At 40.7% G+C, this 22924-nt stretch overlaps 1 protein-coding gene across 1 annotated transcript in view; it reads right to left on the minus strand.

Moving 5' to 3' along the window:
- The window catches only part of RCAN1 (regulator of calcineurin 1), a 41321-nt gene extending 26266 nt beyond the window's left edge, over positions 1-15055 (minus strand). The window contains exon 1 of the mRNA XM_061359040.1: positions 14664-15055. Within this exon, the coding sequence (XP_061215024.1) occupies positions 14664-14933 (270 nt within the window). The 5' untranslated portion in view covers positions 14934-15055. The remainder of the gene's footprint in view (positions 1-14663) is intronic.
- Between the last annotated feature and the right edge of the window lie 7869 nt (positions 15056-22924).

Consider the following 22924-nt stretch of genomic DNA (forward strand, 5'->3'; position numbering starts at 1 on the left):
CCATATTTGCAAGCATACTACAATATAACCGAACACAGCTTTTCTAACAGTCTAAACAGCCTGTCTGCAAAGTTTGTGAAGCTTCCTACGTAACTAACCCTTCCATTGCAGCAACCACGCAACAGCAACTCAAGGGCTGAATGACTTCTACTGCCAGTGGCAGTATCTTGGCATTTAAAAAACCCCAGCAAAACAGACATATGACCATTTGACCTAATCAGAGATGCCTCAAGGCAATTTTGCTGTTGAAACACTACTGGTAATAAAAACCACAGGCATTTAAAGCTTTTGAGGTACTTCACAGCAAAGCTTTCAGGATGCATTTAATTTCTTTGTTTATATGCCAAGAACACATCTGTTCTGACTGAAGGCGAAAAAGGACCAGTGCTAGAAAAGAACTCCCAAAACCATTATAACTTCCTGAATACCAAAAGCAACTTTTTTGTTGTTTATGAACTTACACTTCAATTAAAATTGCTGAAAACCAATGTGTTTCTGCATTTCATTCTATCTCCTGCTTCCCCCACCCCCCCGAAATTGTTGGGTTTCACTTTTTTCAGCAGGGAAGATGAAAACTTCATCCTTGCCGTCTAACACTGATAAGAACAGAATTCTATTTTGGCAACTTACTAAAGAAGAAACAAGAGACATAACAGCATCTCAAGTAGTTAATTAAGAACAATCTCTCCTGAAATTGCCTCCTGTGAAGAATTACTGCGTTTAATCTGCTATGGACAAGTTTATTAGAATTGCATTTAAAGTTTGTTTGCCATATACCAAAGAAAAACAAACAGAAAAACGCCAAACAACTTTTAAAATGTGTTCAGAGTTATTATACACTTCTCAATCACCTTCTCCCTTCACTCCTTTCTCAAGAGAAAAATACCTGACTCCTGATGTGAAGACTTTATCTATTCATGCCTAATAGGTGGGCTCTTTTCAGTGTCCTTAAATTATATGCTGTAATGAGGCCTGAACACGGGCCAGCAGCGTTTTTAATAGAAGTCACAATGATTTAACCTAGTCTCTGATCCGATTATTCTTTTCGTTATACAACCCCAGGCAAGAGTTATTCATACTTTCCACTGCCTGCAACAGCAGCTGTTTCACTATCACCCTGGAGCCCCAGGAAAATTCAAGCCCTTAATCACTGTTTCCATTAGCCAACCAATCTTTGCTATCAGCTTGATACGGTATGGCCAAAGTGCCAAGTAGTCCAACTACAGGAAATTGATTAAAAATATCCACCCTGTAAAAAAGTGTCCACATACCTCAGAGGCTCGACGAATACCACTCATGAGTTCTCACTGATTCCCTCTCACACAAGCCAGGCACATGAGCTTTCACCACAATATTTCACAAATACATATGTTCTGCTTGACACAAAAAACCCCTCATTTAATATCACAACCTGCAAGAAATACACATTTTAGTTCTTATCTTTTCTTCTTTTGCCCATATTTAATTTCAATCTCCTCCCTTAACTGGGCAAGCCAGTCTGCAACACGCATACATACAATTTCTAGACAAAAATCAGGACTAGAAGTAGCCTCAGCTTTCTACAGTACCAGATGCATTAGTACTGCAGCTTACTTGCAAAGCCACCAGCTCTGAATAATTATCAAAATTCTACAAAGAAATAACAGAGCTGGGATTTGTTCTTAACACATTTTATAACACATATTATCTATGGGGTTTGTGTTACACCCTCCCTTTCTTATATTTTCATTAGAAGCCCACAGATACGTTTTATTTATCTACATTATGAATGGCTTCTTCACTTACATAAACTAGAGGGGAAAAAAAAACCAAACCAAAAACCAACAACCAAACCAAACCCAATTTGTTATTAAAATACAGCTTGGGTCTGCTGGCAATTCACCAGCTCAGGTACCCTGTCTCCCTATCACTACAGAGAGAGGAAACAGTACGTCTAGGAAAAGAGAAACAATTATCCATGCCCTTCGGCCAATTTTTATTTGAAAAGCATCCTGATTTTTAAGAGGTCTTTTCATCCAGACAGTCCTTCATTTTTAATATAGGCCTAAAACTTCATAGAAGTTTCCAGAATGGTATTCCATCAGGAAAGAAAAGAAAGCGATTTTGTTTTACTCACCTATACAGCACATAAAAGTCAAAGTCTTTTTTTTTTCTTTTAAACATACTAAGATTTTCATTGGTTTTTTTTAAGTGTGATACAGACACATGTATCTGTATATATATCAATTCATTTATCAAACAATCCTCATCTCTCCATGATCTTCACTCAAAGGCATCATGCATTTCAGCAAACTTAGAGCTAAAAGATAGGACAAACACTTATTACATTAGATTAAGCTTTTACAGCAGTTTCTATGCATGCCTCAAGAAAGCAGCTTCTTAATAGGGGAACTACAATGTAGTTTCCAGGAGAGAAGTGCCAAAAGCTCCTTGTCCTTCTCCATGCCAAGTGTCTGCCAAATGACTCAAGGTTATCCCATCAGAAACATCCTTCAGCCAGGCTGGATAGGAAAAGCTAATTGCAATACTTTCAACTCCTACTTTACTCTCACAATCAGGCAGTTTGGTCACACTTATGCTCCCAAGACCACTGCTGCATCAAAGAGATAAACTGTCTCATAGTTTACAGTGTTTGCAGTGTATGTATTACATTTTCATTATACTTTTTCTACTTCAGGAACAAGTAACTAAAATCCAACTCATTAGGTTTGCCATTGATTCTCAGCTCAACAGCCAAGACTGCATCTTCCTTCCAGGAAACCAGCCAGCATCAAAATAACTCCAAAAAAAGAAAACCTCAGAAAGGAAAAACAATCAAATTCCAACTGTTAACTTTTGAACTGGATGAAAATCTGTGAAGAGGGGAGTTTATCTTGGACAATGAAGTTACATTTCTGTAAATGAAATCCACTGCATACTCTATGAGAATTGACAGATCTGCTTTTATGAGTGGGACCAGTAATAAATAATGACCCACATACTTAACAAGAAGCCATTCTAGTTTCCTCTGGATGCTTGGAGGAAGAAGCAAATGGTATAAAGCCAGGTAACCACAGACTATGTAGGCTACTCTTCTCCCATCTAAACCTGGCAACAGCACTTCACAAACTGAGGACTGTGCTTCACTTATACCACTCATGAATCAGTCCCACCCCTTTTTTTAATATATGGCTCATGGAACTCCCAAGCATTCTAGGACAATGACTTCCACAGTTTAATTATGCATTAAATGCATAAAAAACGATTTTCAAAATTTTGTTTTAGACCTCAGACCCAACTACAGATTCACTGATGACAGAGGATATTTCAGCTTCACTAATGCATTTCCAGCACATTTGATGAGACAAATAAGAATACAAACATTCTGCACAACGGCTCGCTCCCACACCTCCCCTCTCTAATGGAAATAACAATCCTACAGACTACAAATTTTGGTAGAACATGATAGAGCCCAAGTTTCATTGGGCACTGGGTTTTGTTGGCTTTTTTTGGTTTGTTTTTTTGGGGTGTTGTTTTGGTTTGTTTTTTCTTTTTTTCTTTTGGGGGGAAGAGACTTTTCCTTTTTTCTTTTTTTAAGGAAAAAAACAACAATGAAACAAAAAGAACCCTGAAAATCCTTCATAAATACCAGACAGTATTCATGCAGTAATTCATGCAGCAATTCATAATGCATGAATGATCTCTTCACTCTTAAAAATACAGTTTCCCTTGAGGGTAGGAGCAGGTTCTGGCTATCTGAATGGAAAAAACTGTAAGTAATTATAAAGTCATTCCTAGCTGGTTTTAGGTCAGAAGTGTCTAGAAACCTCTCCTCACAAAGTTAAGTCCTTGTCTCACTGACAAGAGTCTCAGTTGGGTCCATCCCTCAGATACTTCTATGAGCAGCTGTATCAAGTCTTGAGAAAAAAAAAGAAAGCCAAACAAACAACAGAAAAACCCAACACTCCCCCCCCCCCAAAAAAAAACAAAAAAACCCAAAAAACATACAACAAAAAAACCCACCCACAGAACACAAAAAAAATCCCCAAACATAGAAAGAAAACCCACCCATAGTCTCATGTTGTGGCTGTCGGACTTCTGTTTCACCAAGCTGAAGTCTCAGTGAAAACTGGGGCTTCTGAATTATTTCAGTTTCTATAAATTAGTACACAGAAAATATTAACTAGCATCACCCACCATTCTTTCACATTGTTTTACCTGCCACATTGGTGTCAAAACAGCAGTTAGATTATTTATCAGAAGATAACAGCAACAGTAGCAACAAAAGCTTAATTTCCCTCACTAACTTGAAAAATATCTCCATGAAAAGTCTGAAGTGCAGAGCCATGCTTTGGACCTGGTCATACTTGGAACAAGAGGAAAAAGTCCAAACCAACCCCAGTTAAGAGTACCCAGCATACCAGCTATGGAAGGTGGTGCACCTTTGTTAGAATACTATTTAAAAAAAAACCCAAAACCAAATTGGGTACTTGATACCCAAACCAAAACCACACAACAAAACCACACGTGCAGATCTCCAGTATATTTTCACACATATAGGCACAAAACCCAAACCATTTCTATTTAATTTACCATATATGAACTTTGTGTTACCACTTTTTAATTATTTGCCTTGTTCTACATTTTCAATTCTTTTGACATTGCTATGACACTGAAAAGCATACTGCTTATTAATGACCAATATTACTTAGAAATACAAGTTTATAAATATGGCTTACCAAAATTACTTACTCAACTGTACACGCTTTAATAATAAAATGCTGCAGAATTAAGCTTTCTGTATGACTGCTGGTGAAAAGACTGTCTTAATCATTTTATTACTGATTATGTTACCAATAGGTGTTTGGAATAAGTTCCAAGGCAGTATCACATCTAACAATCTGTAGTTATTTTCATGTATTTCTTTTTACACAAGTGTGTATATGCCAGTATTCCTAGAGAACAAAGCTAAATTTGTTCCTAAAAAAAAAATAAATAAAAATTTAGATAACTTTTATTTTTTAATAAAATAAAAAAAAAAAAAATAAAAATTTAGATACCAAAGATCATAAGGAAATGCACCCCATAATTTACACTATACTTGTTAGCGTGACCAGAGCACGGTGATTTAAACTAGACAAAGTTCTTCCAAGTTTCCATTTGATTCTCCAGGAAGATTAAAGCTCTCAATCTTGTTGAAGCACATATCTTGCCTATGATCTTTTTTCATTACTTTGAGCTAATGATTTGAGCATTGGATTGTATGGAAACATTTTTATTAATATCTCAAACATCTATGCTATGACAATTTTACAGTACGTTTTTTATTTGTAAGTTTTTAAGCTACCCAGCAACCATCTTGTGCAGCATTACAGAAATTGCTTCTAAACAATCATAAATTCAACTTTACTCTTACTTTCATACCATTGCATGACTTAGCATATTATATAAATATTCTATACTTCCATTTTATTTCTACTAATAAAGGTATTTGCAATAAAGTATAATAGAATGATCACAGAATAGAACGCTCATAGAATAGAACGATCAGCACACTGGAAGGACTTAGGTAGTAGTCGATTTTTGACATAGAAATAAATATATTGTTATTTTCACCTGACCTAGGAGACCTACAGAGGGTCAAACTGTGATATAGTACACTCAAAGCTGCAGCGTGAGGATTTTCTGTTAGTACCTTTTTTTTAATCAAGGCTTCAATTGGTTATGATGCACTCTGAAATGCACTGAGCACAACAAAGAGCTACAGAAATTAAATAATTCTCTCTCCCCTTGTGAAATCAACCTTTCTACTACAGTTTAATGGTATTATCCATACTTCCACAAGAAGAATAATTAAGATGTGGACAACAGTGTAAGGAAGCCATTTAAGTCACTACTCAATGCTTCAAAGTCCAAGTATAGGAAAAGAAGCAGTCAAGCACTGCTTGATCAAAAAATTTTATACTATACAGTCTCTTTAGATCCTTCTCTAGCTTAAAATAGAGTATTCAGCTCTAAACTTATTCAAATCACCTTTGTGATTTGAATTTTGTTGAGGTATTTACTTGAAATTTATTCAAATCACCTCTCAGCATCCCACACAAGATCTGGAAAGGAGCAACCAGAAAACCTACTCTGGGTTCACAGGCCAAAAGCAGCTACTCAAGCGAGAAGACTGAAGACACCACCCTTAAACTAAACAGACACACCGAGACTGAATAGAACCTTAATACTTGATAATATGTAGAACAGTATTCATATTTATTTCCATTTTCTTATTAAGGCATAGAAAGAATGGACAAAAAAGCCCCAGAGGACAGCACAGTCACTAAGCAAACTACAAGCATCTCTTCACTTCGAGTGTGTAAAGTGTGTAGCTTCTGTCTTCAAAGTGAGGAACTCTCTCGGAGTATTTCACCTCTTCATGACTACTGCTAAGGTTTCCATACAGAATGTAGATCATAGAATAGAATAGTTAGCGTTGGAAAGGACCTTAAGATCATCAAGTTCCAACCCCCTGCCATGGGCAGGGACACCTCACACTAAACCATGGCAACCAAGGCCTCGTCCAACCTGGCCTTCAACACCACCAGGGATGGAGCATTCACAACCTCCCTGGACAACCTATTCCAGTGCCTCACCACCCTAACAGGAAAGAATTTCCTCCTTAAATCCAATCTAAACTTCCCCTGTTTAAGTTTGTACCCATTACCCCTTGTCCTATCACTACAGTCCCTAATGAAGAGTCCCTCCCCAGCATCCCTATAGGCCCCCTTCAGATACTGGAAGGCTGCTATGAGGTCTCCATGCAGCCTCCTCTTCTCCAGGCTGAAGAGCCCCAACTTTCTCAGCCTATCTTCATATGGGAGGTGCGCCAGTCCCCTGATCATCCTCGTGGCCCTCCTCTGGACTTGTTCCAACAGTTCCATGTCCTTTTTATGTTGAGGACACCAGAACTGCACCCAATACTTCAAGCGAGGTCTCGCGAGAGCAGAATAAAGGGGCAGGATCACCTCCTTGGACCTGCTGGTCACGCTCCTTTTGATGCAGCCCAGGATACGGTTGGCTTTCTGGGCTGTGAGCACACACTGCTGGCTCATGTTCATTTTCTCATTGACCAGCACCCCCAAGTCCTTCTCCACAGGGCTGCTCTGAATCTCTTCTCTGCCCAACCTGTAGCTGTGCCTGGGATTGCTCCCACCCAGGTGTAGGACCTTGCACTTGGCATGGTTAAACTTCCTGAGGTTGGCATCAGCCCACCTCCAAGCGTGTCCAGGTCCCTCTGGATGGCATTCCTTCCCTCCAGCGTATCAACAGAACCACACAGCTTGGTGTTGTCGGCAAACTTGCTGAGGGCACACTCAATCCCACTGTCCAGGTCAGCGACGAAGATGTTGAACAAGATCAGTACCAACACCGATCCCTGAGGGACACCACTTGTTACTGGTCTCCAGCTGGACATTGAGCCATTGACTACAACTCTTTGTGTGCGGCCATCCAGCCAGTTCTTTATCCACCGAGTGGTCCATTCATCAAATTGATGTCTCTCCAATTTAGAGACAAGGATGTCGTGTGGGACAGGGTCGAACGCTTTACACAAATCCAGGTAGATGACATCAACTGCTCTACCGCTGTCCATCAGTTCCGTAGCCCCATCATAGAATCATAGAATAGTTAGGGTTGGAAAGGACCTTAAGATCATCCAGTTCCAACCCCCCTGCCATGGGCAGGGACACCTGGCTCTAAACCATATTACCCAAGGCCTCGTCCAACCTGGCCTTGAACACTGCCAGGGATGAAGCATTCACAACCTCCCTGGACAACCTATTCCAGTGGCTCACCACCCTAACAGGAAAGAATTTCCTCCTTATATCCAATCTAAACTTCCCCTTTTAAGTTTGTACCCATTACCCCTTGTCCTACCACTACAGTCCCTAATGAAGAGTCCATCCCCAGCATCCCTATAGGCCCCCTTCAGATACTGGAAGGCTGCTATGAGGTCTCCACGTAGCCTTCTCTTCTCCAGGCTGAACAGCCCCAACTTTCTCAGCCTATCTTCATATGGGAGGTGCTCCAGTCCCCTGATCATTCTCGTGGCCCTCCTCTGGACTTGTTCCAACAGAAATTTCCACCAAATTGGTCAGGCAGGATTTCCCCTTAGTGAAGCCATGCTGGCTGTCACCAAGCACCTTGTTGTTTTTCATGTGCATTAGCATGCCTTCCAGGAGAATCTGCTCCAACATTTTGCCAGGCACACAGGTGAGACTGACTGGCCTGTAATTCCCCGGGTCACCCATTTTCCCCTTCTTGAAAATGGGGGTTATATTTCCCTTTTTCCAGTCGTCGGGAACTTCACCTGACTGCCATGATTTTTCAAATATGATGGCCAGCAGCTTAGCAACTTCACTTGCCAGCTCCTTCAGGACCCACGGATGGATCCACGGATGGATTTCATCAGGTCCCATGGACTTGTGCACGTTCAGATTTTTAAGATGGTCTCGAACCAGTTCCTCTCCCACAGTGGTCCCAAGGTCTTCATTCTCACAGTCCCTGTGTCTGCCTTCCAAGACTTGGGTGGTGTGGTCAGAGCCTTTGCCAGTGAAGACCGAGGCAAAGAAGTCATTCAGAACCTCAGCCTTCTCCAAATCCTGTGCAGCCAGTTCTCCCGAGAGCTTCCTGAGGGGGCCTACGTTGCCCCTGGTCTGTTTTTTATTTGCTATGTACCTGTAGAATCCCTTCCTGTTATCCTTAATATCCCTAGCCAAGTTTAATTCTAACTAGGCCTTAGCTTTCCTAACCTGGTCCCTAGCTTCCCGGACAACATCCCTGTACTCTTCCCAGGCCGCCTGTCCTTGCTTACACTTTCTATAAGACTCTTTTTTCATTTGAATTTTCCTCAGCAGCTCCTTACCCATCCAAGGAGGTCTCCTGGCCCTCCTGCTGCACTTCCTTGTAGCTGGGATGCAACACTCCTGAGCTTGTAGCAGGTGATCCTTGAAGATCAACCAAGAGTCTTGGGCCCCCCTGCCCTCTAGGGCTATATCCCATGGAACCTTACTAAGCAGGTTCCTGAAGAGGCCAAAGTCTGCTGTCTTGAAGTCTAGGGCAGTGAGCTTGCTGGACGCTCTTCTCACTGTCCTAAGGATCTCAAATTCGACCATCTCGTGGTCGCTGCAACCAAGGCTGCCCTGGAGCACCACATTTCCAACGAGCCCTTCCCTGTTGGTAAGCACAAGGTCAAGCATGGCACCTCTCCTTGTCAGCTCCTCTATTACTTGCAGAAGGAAGTTGTCTTCCAAACAATCGAGGAACCTCCTGGATTGCTTGTGCAGGGCTGTACCGTCATTCCAGCAGATGTCAGGGTGGTTGAAGTCACCCATGAGAACAAGAGCCTGTGAGTGTGACGCTTTTCCTATCTGCCTATAGAGTGCTTCATCCGCAGATTCCTCTTGATCAGTCGGTCTGTAACAGATCCCCACAGTAATGTCTCCCATCGCTGTTTTCCCTTTAACCCTGACCCACAAACTCTCTGTTAACTGCTCACCTGTCCCCAGACAGAGTTCCATACTCTCCAGCCTATCCCTAATATAAATAGCAACTCCCCCTCCGCGCCTGCCAGGCCTGTCTTTTCTAAAGAGTCTGTAACTTTCCATTCCAACACTCCAGTCATAGGAGCCAAGCCACCATGTTTCTGTGATGCCTATTATATCATACCCCCGTAAAAGATACAGTATAAGGTGTTAGAACTCCTCATATTAGTCATAACATATGCTATCTTTTTAGACAAAAAAAGATTTTTTTTTTAGTGTAAAAAAAGGTAGGTGAAGCATCCCAGTGACTCTCAAGAGTTATGTTTGTCCTCAGATGCAGAGATATGAACATGCTCTGCTTGTGCACTTGGCAAACTGGATGCATCCCAGGAGCCATAATACTGCATTAGCGTGGTATTATGGTCTACTGTAACATCAAAGATTATTACGCCAGCGATAGCATTATATTTATATGGCTTCCAGACTTAAAATCACGAAGAAATCTGCCTTAACCTGTTAATATCTGCAGAATAAATCCGCATCATCTGAAAGTACAGGAGCTAAAAGATTCCAGAAGTTTTATAAATAAAATTTTCATAATACAAGATCTCTCCATTTTTTTAATGATCCTTAATCCTTTTACTATTCAGTGTAAAAACAAGTTATTGGGATATGATTTTGAACAACCTTAACCCTGGGCTTTTTTGGAAAGCAATAGGACAGAAAGAACTATAAACGTTGTCACCAAAAAAAGAAAAAAATTATTTGAGATAAACACTGGCAGGGAAATCATGAAAACCTTCAAAATCAAAGCAGAATAGTATAGATGCCACTAAGTAATTTCTACATTCCCTATTAGGAACTTTTTGACAGGCAGAGCTGTGGTCACAAAAATATAAACACATAAAAATACTTTTTTGAAATTTACTTGTTATTTTTTTTTTAATGTGATGTAAGAGGATTAACAAACTTTAAGTAAAAGGATTAACAAGGCATGGGACTGAGACAGGAAGAGATTACCAGAAAGCCCATGTATTGCTTTGTGAAGAAAGTTTTGCAAATATTCCTGAGAAATTTGACAAGCTTCCTGTAAAGTAGAAGTAATTCTCTAGGGATCTGAAAAACCCAAAATACATTCAGCATCTCATTATTAGTCCAGTAGGCTCTAAGTCAATTAAAAATTTCTAAAAGCATGGGTCATTTAACAACAGCTTCATTTTCAGATCAGTTCACAACAAGTTTTTCCGTACTAAACCTATGTAAAATTCTACTCTTCTTTTACCTTTAAAGCTATGATAATCATTAACAAGATTCAATGCACCTGCCACTACAGCTTTTTTCTTGGTTATACTACTGGAGAGATTTCTGACCTTATTTAGACCCTATCTTCAAACACAATTGTAATCTTTCTTTTTTTTTTGTTAATAAATAATCGCACTCTGTTTCACAGCCAGTTCTACTTTTGCTTGCCACTGGAGGTTACATCAGGACACAGACTACTGTAGACACTGGCTCACTCCTACTGCTGGTGCACTTAAAAGCAGTCAAGCTAAGTATATTTAAAAATCCATCCTTCCACAAAGTTTTCCCTAGCAGACTCCAGCAAGAAACTATTACTGTGATATAACAGCCTGTTTTCAGGAGTTATCTATGAATGTAAGTTTTTGTTAATTACGGGAAAACTCTGCCACATTCATTAGTCTGCAGTAACCTGCAAGGTTTAAAACATCTGTAATTGCCTTAATCTGCTAAAGTAATTTAAGGAACTCAACCCATTCTAGGGAAAATTACTGCAACAAAAATCCTTCAGCTCATTCTTTTCTCAGCAGTCCAAAGTTGAATTCTTTCTAGATACTCTTCATGTTCCTCTTTTTACTCTACACAAATTACATGAGTGATACTTGTCTACAATTAAGCTGAAATGGAAACCTGAGAGTCAGAACAGACCTAGGTAACCTACTTAGCAAGAGACTACCAGGGCATAAATGAAGTTATTTAGCCCCCCCGTGGCTGTACTCAGAACTTTAAAGTCATCAGTGAAGTATGCCACATCCCTTCAGGATTACAAAACAAAAGCCAGTGTATTACCTACTGGACTTGCCACTTGACAGTACGTGGTCTATAAAAAAACCCGAGTGTCCTCTAATGACATAAAAAGGCTCTTAAAAAATGAATACCAGCTGAGGAGGTTTGAAATATGCAAAAGCATAATTGCTGGCTCTGATAATTAGCCACTGACACCTTTTCCTTTTTTTTTTAATGAGTTCACAGGCATTTAGTTACAATAGATCAAACTTATCTGTTTGAAGAAACACTACTTTTCTGTAAGATTTAAAATCTCTTAAGCACAGAGTTGATGTTAAAACTATCAAAAAGCTGTGGGTTAGAGGCAGAGGACATTTCAGAAAATCAGAACAGTATTTCTCCAAGGTAATTAGCCAACCTAGAGATCAGGTAAAGGGTTCTTTTGTATCAGTGAAAACAAAAAGGGATGTGGAATCTATCTGCATTCTTCCAACTGCACTTCAGAAAAACTTGAGAGTAAGTACTCAGGTGTTCTCTGGAAGATTTTGTAACTGACATTGAGAAACTAGCCAGGCATTTAAGCAAGTCAGATTCTGATGAGAATAAAACAGAGAACAAACTGTAATTTGCTGGAACTATTACCTTACTTGGCAGAATGATATATTTTTAAAAGACTGATCGCAAACCTAAAATTGTCTTCAGATTTGTCAACTGTGACATCAACACCTCAAAAAAAAAAAAAAAAAAAAAGAAAGAGCAGTAACATCATAACATCCAACCAGCTTCTCAAGTGCCAATCACTGAAATCACTGTTTGGGAAGGAGGAGGGCAAACCAGAAACTGCTGTTGTCAGCCATCATGTAGTTGTCCTATCTCACCTTTGATTGGATCAACCCTCCTCAAATAGGGCAATCCAGGATTACTAAGGGGCTTACTGAAGAAAAAAAAACCAACCAACAAACACTGACTATATAGACAAGGTATTTTAAGAATGTTACATACACTGGAAAAAGTAAGTTCACAAAACAGAAGAAAACACACTGCACATACCAGAATTTACAGAATATTTATAAAATACTATGTCTGGTTATGTTATATTTTACAATACCTTTACTTGTTCCTTTATTATTACAAAGTTCACCACAATAATTTGCTTACACTGATAAGGGCAAGTTTGATTTTTCTGCATACACTCCAGCCTTAGTGCCTCCTACTACCTTTTTTCTCTTTGCAACTGCCTGATATTTAGCCAACAGAACACATTAAAGATGTATCTATCCATGAATTTGCCGTTTTCTTACACAGCAGTCACACATTTCCAAAGAGTTAGCTCTTGACATCTTCATAACCATATTAACTGAAGCTAAATTATATTTTTCAGTGGTTGCGATTCAGTTAGCAAAAACTTGGGCTATATTTTCAATCTATTAAAAGTCTATGTACACCTACCACATCTATAAAATACCAAGTCCCAAGAACCTCAATATTTCTTGGTATTTTTTTAATAAAACTTAAGAAATGCTTTTCTTCCCTCTTGGATACACATATTTATTCAATTTCAAGATAATTCTTCCATTCTTTGCCTTAGGAATTTCAATTTTAAAAGCCCCAGCCACGCTGCAGTAACAGTGCATGCTTTCATCCATGGTTAAAATAACACAGTTTATGACGGGATGATGAGCCTCAAATTAATTTGCGACTATTTTAAGTAATCTGCCTTTTTCCCTGCGGCAGCTCCTGGCAAGAAAAATAAAGAATTACTTAAAAAAAATATTATTCTGGTGTTAATACGTAAGACTTTGAACAAAATTAAACGTCTCGAGAGATTCTTTGGCATCGAAACAGGAAGACGAAAATGGTTCAGCTACCTCCTGGTCTTGCATGGGGTTATGCATCTACCTTTGTCATCCACCTAACTGCTGTTTTAAAACATGTACTTCATAGTCACAAAAACTCATTTGAGAAAATATTAGTAAACGCAACTGATGACACCACACAGAAGTGATTATACGCGCTTTCCTAAGCACACCTGGAGAGAGAACTTGGATGACCCAAGTCACTAGAAAATAAGAGCTTGATAGCAAAACCAACTATAAAAAAGGGGGGGGGGGGGGGAAATCAGCTTCATTCATTCATTAATTCTTGCCAGGGCTTGAAAAAATGGAAGAAGGATGAGAATAGAAAAGTGATGTGATAATTCTTCCTCAAGAAGGCCACAGGCAACAGGAGAAGCAATTCTGAAATATTTATATCTACTTATAAAACCTAGAGCTGTGGCTTACTCCAAGCAGTTTACAGTATTCCTATGACAGCTGCTGTTACCATTCTCTCCTCTGGAACGACGGTTCGTAATTTTGATTGCTTTTTAAACATAGTGGTCCTCAATTCAGACAGACGCTACAGATCTGTGTGTGCTACCCAACAACTCCCTCTGCCTGTAGGCCGGCAGCTTCTGTGTCTACTTGGACCCCTGCGACCAGCTACCTGCCTGCCAGCCTCCCATGTCTCCAAACGCTGCCTTACGCCTCATAGCTCAAACGCCTTCGGATGCATCAATAAACCACACTTCCTCGCTGAACCATAAACGCAAGGCTCTCAACTATGGTCGCGGGCAGGGGTTATTTCCTTCCTCGTCTATGCCCCCTTCACCCTGACCTACGGGTTCAGGTCAGTGGATCCGCTGGCTAAGCCTCTGGATCAAACCCGAAGACAGAGACCCGGGAGAAGAGCTCACACGAGGCGCCGGTGGAGGGGCCGGCCGGCGGGCCGGGCTAGAACCGCCGCACCTCCACACACTCGCTCCGCGTCTGGAGTGAGGGCGGAGACGCAGAGACAGCCTCGCTCCCCACACACACCTCCTGAAGAAGAGGGCGGCCACGGCTACTAAAGCGCCCGCCGAGACCGGGCGGAGGCGGGCCTCCTTCTGCCTCTCACCCTCCCTCCCGCCGCCGGTCCACAGCGCCCGCCACAGGCCGCCGCTGCCCGCACAAGCAACGGCCCCGCGAACAGGAGCCGGCCGAGCCGAACCGAACCGCACCGCGCGGCGGCTGATGCTAGCCAGCAGAGGGAGCCGGCCCGCAGCCCCAATCGCGGTCCCCGGCGTAGGGCGGGCCTGCCCGCCGCGCTCACCCGGCACGGGCCATCCTGGAAGACGCGCGGGTCCAGGTTGCAGGCGATGGTGGCGGTGGGCAGGTCCTGCAGCGCCACCTCCTCCATCTCGCCGTCAATGAAGCTCCAGTCCGCCTGGGCCTCGCGGGGGGGCCGCAGCAGCAGCGCCGCCGCCTCTTCGTCGTCCTCCTCTTCCTCCCCGGCTTCCCCGGCCGACGGCAGCGGCGGCTGGCGCAGAGGCTCCGGCTCCTCCTGCCCCGCCGGGCCCCTCCCGCCGCCGCCGCTCTCCATGGCCGGGGGCGAGCGGAGCCCCCGCGAGGCGGAGCCTGGCGGCCGCCGGCACCACCAGCGCCTCGTAGCGACGGCTTGTGTCCCGCTGCCTCGCCGCGCCTTGGAGCGCGCACAAAACTTACAGCCCCCCGCCCGCGCCCCTTTCGTTTCACTTAACCCCCGCGCCCGTTCAACCGGCGCCTTCGTGACACACACACACGTCCAGTCCCGTCCCGTGCCGTCCCCCGCCCGCAGAGCGCACGGCACCGTGTGAGCCAATAGGAAGCTGCTGCCACCGCAGCAACAGGTGGCCTGTCCCAGCTAGACGCTGCTTCCGCCATCTTGAGTGAGGGCAGCGGTCAGCTTGCCCATGTGTGAGGGAGCTGAGCCTGAGCGCAAGCCTGTGAACGCGGCCGCATAGCCTGGGGCAGTGGCAGCGGCAGCCACCCAGGGGCACGGTGACTGTGCAAGGCCTGCTGCAGTCACACAGCTGTGTTTTGCATCACGGCTGGAGCACAGAACAACACGTCTTGATAAGGAGTATTTTGCAATAAGCAGATGAATTAAAAACCCTTACTCAAACACTTGTAGATCAGTCAAATGCCACCATTATGTACACCTTGGTTCTCTTACCTGCCCTAAGGACAGGACAAACAACCCTTCATGTTCTGTAAACAACTGGCTGAACAGACAACAAAGGGAAGCTGAGAAGAAAGAAAATATAGAGGTAGCAGTGGACAGCTGCATCTCCTCTTGCTGGTGATTGATGCAGCTGATCTTCACCCTTTCTTTGGACTTTTTTCAGAAGTATCCTGTTGCTGGCCAAGACCAAAAGTGTTGTGACTTAAGACTTGTAAAAGATGCCACATAATGCCATGTCTGTGTCCTTTCCTTCTTACTTTTGGCATGAAGGAGGCGTTTTCTGACAACCTTTCTTTTTCTGTAACCTTTCAGTAAGGCCGTGAAGGATAAATGAACTTTTTCTGGCTACACTCAAGGAGCTGCTTGTGTCAGACATTCCTACACAGAAGAATAGTGTACTTAATGTGCTTAGCTGGTTAGTCTGACCTAACTAACCTAGACGCTTTCCTTACATACTAATACATAGTGTCACTTTCCATGGGAAGGCCCAAAAGTGAGCTTGAGAGGTCACAGTTTTTGAAACATCCACATATCTACCTGAAACATCCTATACTAGTACAAGGATAACACAGAGTAGTAGAAGGCAGTAAGGAGTGAGAGGATGCTGGGCAGTAGTAGTTGGCAAAGTACTAACCATCCTTTCTTATGTGCCACTGGAGGGCTACATAAGAATGAATGAGGACTGAAAGGTGGAAAGAACCATCTATTTGATACCAGAAACATAGGTGCTAGCAAAATGTACTTGAGTTGCTGTAAAGAACTGGTAGCAGAATACAGGAGCTCCTTCTTATCATGAGAAAGCCTGAGGTGCTAATCCTATTCTCATTTCCAGTTACAAGAAAATTCCCAGAGACAAGAATGCAGGGACAGTTGGCATTTATATTATAGCTGAGAGTCCCACAGCTTACTTAGAAAGCAACATTTCATCACAGAATGATCTTGTCATCAGGTGCCATCTATCCAGATACTGAAAAAAATTCTTCCATCTCATAATGTCTGGTATTCTCAGTGTTCATTTTTTTAACTGTCGTGTTTGTAGATAACACATGTTAGTGTGTACTTGGAAAACATTACTGTGTCAAATACAAGCTTGGATTTTGTAAACAGTCTATAAACATACTGATGCAGGCTGTGGCAGGTCATTTATTCTGATACAGTGAATATTTTCAATAGTGTTTGAAGTAAAATACTCTTACAGGTATTTTCTTCCAAAATACGGCAACATGAAAAACTGAGCCAGGTGGAAAACTAATTTTTAACAGGTTTTAATGCTGTAACACCTACTGGTTTTTGCAGTGTGCAAAGTTTACAGCAGAGGCAACAGCCTCACTCCTTGACATACAACTGTTATCCTATCTTCACTTAAGCACTGCTGACCTTTTTTTTTTTCCAACAGATCAAAGACTTTGAACTGATGGATTACTTGTCTTAGTCAATTTTAATGAGATCTTGCAGGATACAACAAGAAGAAAAATACCATGTGAACAGATAATAGTTTACCTACTCCCTCCTGTTAGAAGTTTCTTCAGCCTCTCTAATCATTTAAGCCTTTTTCAGAGAGATAAGCTGTCATCTTAGGTACAGGATATTTTCATGATCAGTTGTGCTAAGTGACATTAAGTCAGTATGTTCTCACACCAGTTTTCACAAAAATCAGACAAATGCTATCTTCAAAGAAACGTCACATATATAAGCAAGCTGCAACTTTCTACAGCTAAATTCAATCGTAGACTTCAGAAGAAAAATTAAACCTTAATCTCCCTCATCTTAGGTTTTAATGACTGATTCAGCCTTTCTTTTTTTGTTACGTATGAAGGTAATTTAAGGTAAACTTTTGACTGGGGAAGTTGGTAAACCAAGACAAAAATAGATCTTCACCCCGATGTTCAACTCTGTAGACAGAATATATCTTTTAATGGAAGTGACGATGTTTAACGATAATGATTTATTTACACGCAGGGGAAAAAGATTCCTCGGGTAAATCGCTTAAGGCACACTAGACAGCGTCACTCAAATGTTTTAAACACACACTACCATCTAGTGGTAGAAAGAAAAGCACGAAGAATCTCGAGAGGGCTACTTTTGCTCCATTTGCAACAAAAATCCTCACTTCTCAAGTCAAAAGTACCTAACCACAATGGGGGACAAACAAAAAATCAACCACCACGAACCAACCCTATACAGAATTTGATTATAACTAAATGGAAAACGTTTGGAGAATGACTGAACATGCGTCCCTATGGGCAACTTTCCATCCTGAACGCTCATTTAAACCACTGGCTTATTTAATATTCCTCAGAATAGGTTTTCATTGTACATAAGCAGATATAATTAGCAGTTTAAACACATGGCATTGGCATCAGTGACCTTCAGAAGACCTGGAGGGATTTTCCTGCATAGAAGCCTATTTGCAAAACTACTGCAATCATTCCTTGGCTGTAGACTTTAATAAAGGATATGCATAGCTAAAATGCATATATGAACATTGAAGATTAATTGTGGCTATCAATAGCATAGTTTTCTTTTCGTTAAAGTAAATTTTATTTAATTACTCCCATATCCTGCACGTACAAAAGCATGTGTGCTCAGTTGCTTCCTTACATTAACATTGAAATATTTGTACTATCAGTTATTTGCATATATATGTAATAGAAAATCTTGATGTCTTAAACTTTAACCAAATAACCACCTAAATTTACAACAAAAAATGCCCAACGTCCAACACATTCACAGCCATCCAAGCACAAAGCAACCCAACCATCCTATTGAATATAAAAGATGGTCAAAGAAATAACTTGATCTATGCCCATGCTTTTGCCACGGTCAAGCGGTGTATGATACAGTATTTTAGATAATTATTTCTCTTGGTAGATCATACAAACTTCATAAAAGCTTGACTGGTTCAACAGCACTGGCTTGTGGGGATCTTCTTCATTAACAAGGTTTGAAGCTGGAGTTCTCAAAATCCCATGCAGAAGTGTACCAGTAACTTTTTAATCTATTTCTTTTGTTGGAGGGAAAATGCCTATCCCTGATGCCTTCTCAGAGCCAGAAGGACCTTTCTGCGCAGTAATGACTCCTTCACAGGCTGCCCAAAGAGCTTTGCCTGCTACATTTCCTGCTGCCACCCTGAATGCCTTGTTTTCTAGGAAGTTCTGCTGAAAATCCTACTCTGTAAAGACTTCATTTTACCTCTTTCAGGTGCATATTACCTGCCAAGGAGCCCCTCTGGGTTAATTTCTCACGGATATATTTGTTCTCCTTCAAGCATCCTCACATAGACATCGAATTCTGACTCTCTTTAAAGCAAGCCAGTCATATTGAAGTGAATATCTAAAGTACACAAAATATCACTACATTTACTTTAAACTCAGTTTGAGCAAAGCACATGCCCCAAAATAAAATAGACATAAAGGAAAACCCCAGACCTATTTAACTGTTTGTTCTGATGTTGAATGTTTTCTTTATGTTTTCTTTCTAGCTATGAAAGTTATAGTTTATTTCTACCTTAAATTTGTCTGGTTTTCACTGATAGCCATTTGTTCTTGTTATGTTTTCCTCCATTGTAATAAAAAGTCTCCCAGGGCTTGATCCTTCACAGTGGAATCCCTCCTCACTATTCTTTTTGCTCAGCTAAGCAGATCCAGTCCTGCGTTTTTCCATTTAGAGCTGCTGAAAGTGGTTTCACAACTGATCCATACTTCTCCCCATCATGTTCCCTTTCCTTCTCTTGACTTAATCCAGATATCCCAAGGAATTCTTTTTTCAGAGTAACATTATCCTTGCCCTCTGAGGGTCTGGATGCCATCCATTGTTGTTTGCTAAGCTCCTGCAACACCTCTGCAGCACCATGGTTCTTCCCTGCCTTTCCTCCTGCTTGCTTACCTCAGCCTCTGTCCACCACAGTGATCAAAGTAACCAGGTGTCCTGAGTGCACTTACTCTAGCTTGATAGCCTTTCCCAAGCTTTACCAATGCAAACATACATCTTAAAAGGCCCTTACCACAGGTTTAATTTTTTGTGTTTGCTTAGAAAAAATGTGTACAGATCACTTTTATATACTTTTTTTGGTCTTTGTAGACAACAACATTCAAGGAATTGCTACAGCCTGTATCGCATCAAGTATCTACATTAGGTATTTCCAGCTATATTGACTGAAAATATCCCATGACTGGCTCTCATAGTAAAATGTCTTCAACAGCACAACCTAAAGGGTTATTTTAGATAGCAGTTCAGGGCACTGCATTTGACAGTAGAATAAACCATCCTTTTTTTTTAACTTCTTGAACTTGTGCAGACTGATCCTCTTTCTCAAAACCAGAGTAGTAAGAATGAGAAATCAGAGTGATAGCCTCTCTGTCCCATACTGTGTACTTGTGCTTTTGTAGAAGGGCCTACCACCCACAGGAGAGGCAGGATTAGCTGGAGTGTTTTTCAGAAGCACTCCTAATATTTGGAAGAGTATAAGCAGAGAAAAAACATACAAATAAAATGCTGTTAAAGAAAATAAATACAGTGAAGTTTTCTTTATTTTGGTATTGGTAAGAGGCTACAAAACACGTCCTCAGTTGTTTGGGGTTTTTTTTTGACAAGCTAAGGAGTAGGTAATGTACACAAAGCTCATATGACTGATTCAGATCAGCTGCTCTGTTAAATGTCTATCAGCACAATCTCTTCTCTTTTGTACCTATCTCTCCCTTCTCCCAAGGTTCACTATGCTCCCTCCTTGATGCTGTTCTCAGATGGCAATGTATCTTACATTTGCATTGTGCCTGGTAGGGCTGGACTCCCAAGGTCACTGCCACCTTTGAATGGCACCCCAGATCTCATGATATGCTTTTCATTGTAATAAGGCAGCAGGTTACCGTGTACCTCTTACAGATTTTTAAACTACATTCTGATAGGTCAGCTCCTAAATTAGGCAGAGAAGCATAAAACATAGTAGAGGTAAAAGAGCCATTTATTTCAGGAGCAATCAGTAATAAGCCTGGTTACTTATTTACTGTAAAGCTCATTTAGAAGTGCTGTAGAACAAATGGGTTTTGTCAGTAAGCACTTCTGAAAAGGAACAATATATATGATACAATTTCAGTAAAAAGTGTGTCAAAGCTGTTCACAGAAATAGTAGGGTTGGGTTCCTAATCCGGGGGGGGGGGGGGGGGGGGGGGGAAGAAAAAGAAAATAGAGAAATAAATCAAAGAGAAAGATAAAACCAAGAAAAAAGATCAAGAAAAAGAAAAAGGAAAAGAGAAAAAGTAAGAAAAGGAAAAAGAAAAAGGGGAAAAAGAAGAGAAAAAACCAGAAAGAAAAAGAGAGAGATAGTGGTATAACTTGCACGCAAATAAAATAAAATGAACATTAGTGAAAAAATGGATCTGGGAGGCAGGTAACATTTGCCTTTTTGTACATTTTCCTACCCTTTATCATCACTTCTAGAGCATTATGCACCAAAACCAGCTTCACTAAACACCTCCTAAAAAAAAAAACAAAATTCAGCTGTGTAGATGCTGTGGGAATCTCACATTTGAACTAAGCAAAAGGAAAGCAGGGCTGAAGAGAGACCTCTGGAGATCACATGTTGCAGCCTCTCACTACAAGGCTGCAAAAACATTGATTTCTTTATTGGTGATATAAAAAAAGCTATTTTCAAGGCTTTTATTAAATTTTATAAGAATATTTTAGAAAATTCTGCTGAATAGAAAGCTATGTATTAATTCATAGATAACTACGTATAGAGGTGGTCTGTTTTTTTAATGAATTGAGTCATTCAACAGTAACCGTAACAGCCAAATAGCAAATACTGCAACACCAGTAATAAAAGGCAAATGATCACTGTACTTCTTGATCGCACATGTAACATCTATATCACCTAGGTATTAACTCTAATAATTTTATTACTATTTTGAAATAGTCTAATATTTATTTCCAAAATCTACAATTATTTTTAAAGCTCTAATAATTGAAAAATCAGCTCTGAATATTGCAAAGAAGAGTTGTATTAAGAGCCAAGTTCAAATGCAAATGGCACAGAATGGGATACTTACATGACACGGTGAGGGGAGGCAGCTGTTAAGAGCTGTGAAAGGTAAACTGAGGTTTAAAAAAGAAGCAAGAATATGAAAAAGATCAAAAGAGCTGTGATTAGTGATTATATTTTAAGAAATCATTTCAAGATGAATCAGGCACAGTAAAATAGGAAACTAAGATAAATGTCAGTTTGATGTAATAGGAATCAAAATAATAGAGGAGTTTAAGAAAATCTAAACATTTTATTGAAAGCAAAGAAAATCTCTTGGACTTTAGGAAAAGCTTTGAGTGGTTTTTAGGTTCCACAGTAAAATGCTCTGATGGATCTAACTAGGATTACATATACAATATTATAAACCAGGTTGATGTGAGAAAAGCAGCATTTATAACAGAGAAAACATGAAACGCTCCATATAGTTTATCCATTTAATTGTGAGTATAAATATCTCCTGGGCACTTTGCAAAGCAAGTAAAGGTGTGGTTTTTTCTCTGAAAGAGCTTTTAATTTAAGGACTAGCTTTCAGATGTGTTGAGCAGATGAAATTCAGCTGAAGTTGGAGAACTTCGGTTTTTTTAAAAACTTACACCCCAAATTCAGTGTCACAGCAGATGTCAGAAAATAGAGGGAGGGAGGAATTATGAGGATGACAATAATGAAATCACAGTTACTTAATAAGACCCAGATCCTGGTAAAGACTCTTAGCTTTAAACATATCGGTAATCCTATTGAATCGTGTGCAAATCGAGATGGTCCTTTAAATAGTGTTGTGTGTACACCCTTTCCTAAGCTATGGCGCATGAGGTAGGGGATGGAAATGGTGGAAAGGCATTTGAAGTGATGGAGAGGACGGAGTTCAGTGAAGTAATTTGACGGGGATTTCCCGAGTGGAATAAAAAGCCTGGGCAGAGCCCAGAGTTGTCCAAAATGATACCAGGTCCAGAGTTCAAGCCAGACATATGGCTAACAACCAATTGAGTGCCAAGCTGGCCATTTTTAGCTAGCAAGCAAGATAATACAAGGCTCCAGCACAGTCATCAGGCTTTCTAGGACCTTGATGCTTCTGGGGCACTTCTAAAGTTAATTCCAAGCCACTTTTTTATTGAATTAGAGATGATACTTGGCAATAAAAAAAACTACTTATAAGGTCTGTTTGTTATCTTTCCTGCTGCAGATGGAGGACATTATTGCTTCATTTAAACAGTATTGCTAGCAAAAATAAAAGTGAAATATAAGAATAGGAAAGTCAAAGACTCTATTGGAAAATGAGAGAATGAACAGGTTTTAAGTACCTAAAATAGTTAGCAGTACAGAGACCTTTTATTTATTTTTTCTTTTCCTGAAA

This window comes from Neopsephotus bourkii, unplaced genomic scaffold (assembly GCF_033783945.1).
Source record: "Neopsephotus bourkii isolate Nb327-2 ecotype Australia unplaced genomic scaffold, CSIRO-AGI_Nbou_v1 NB_962, whole genome shotgun sequence".
Classification (NCBI taxonomy): Eukaryota; Metazoa; Chordata; class Aves; order Psittaciformes; family Psittacidae; genus Neopsephotus; species Neopsephotus bourkii.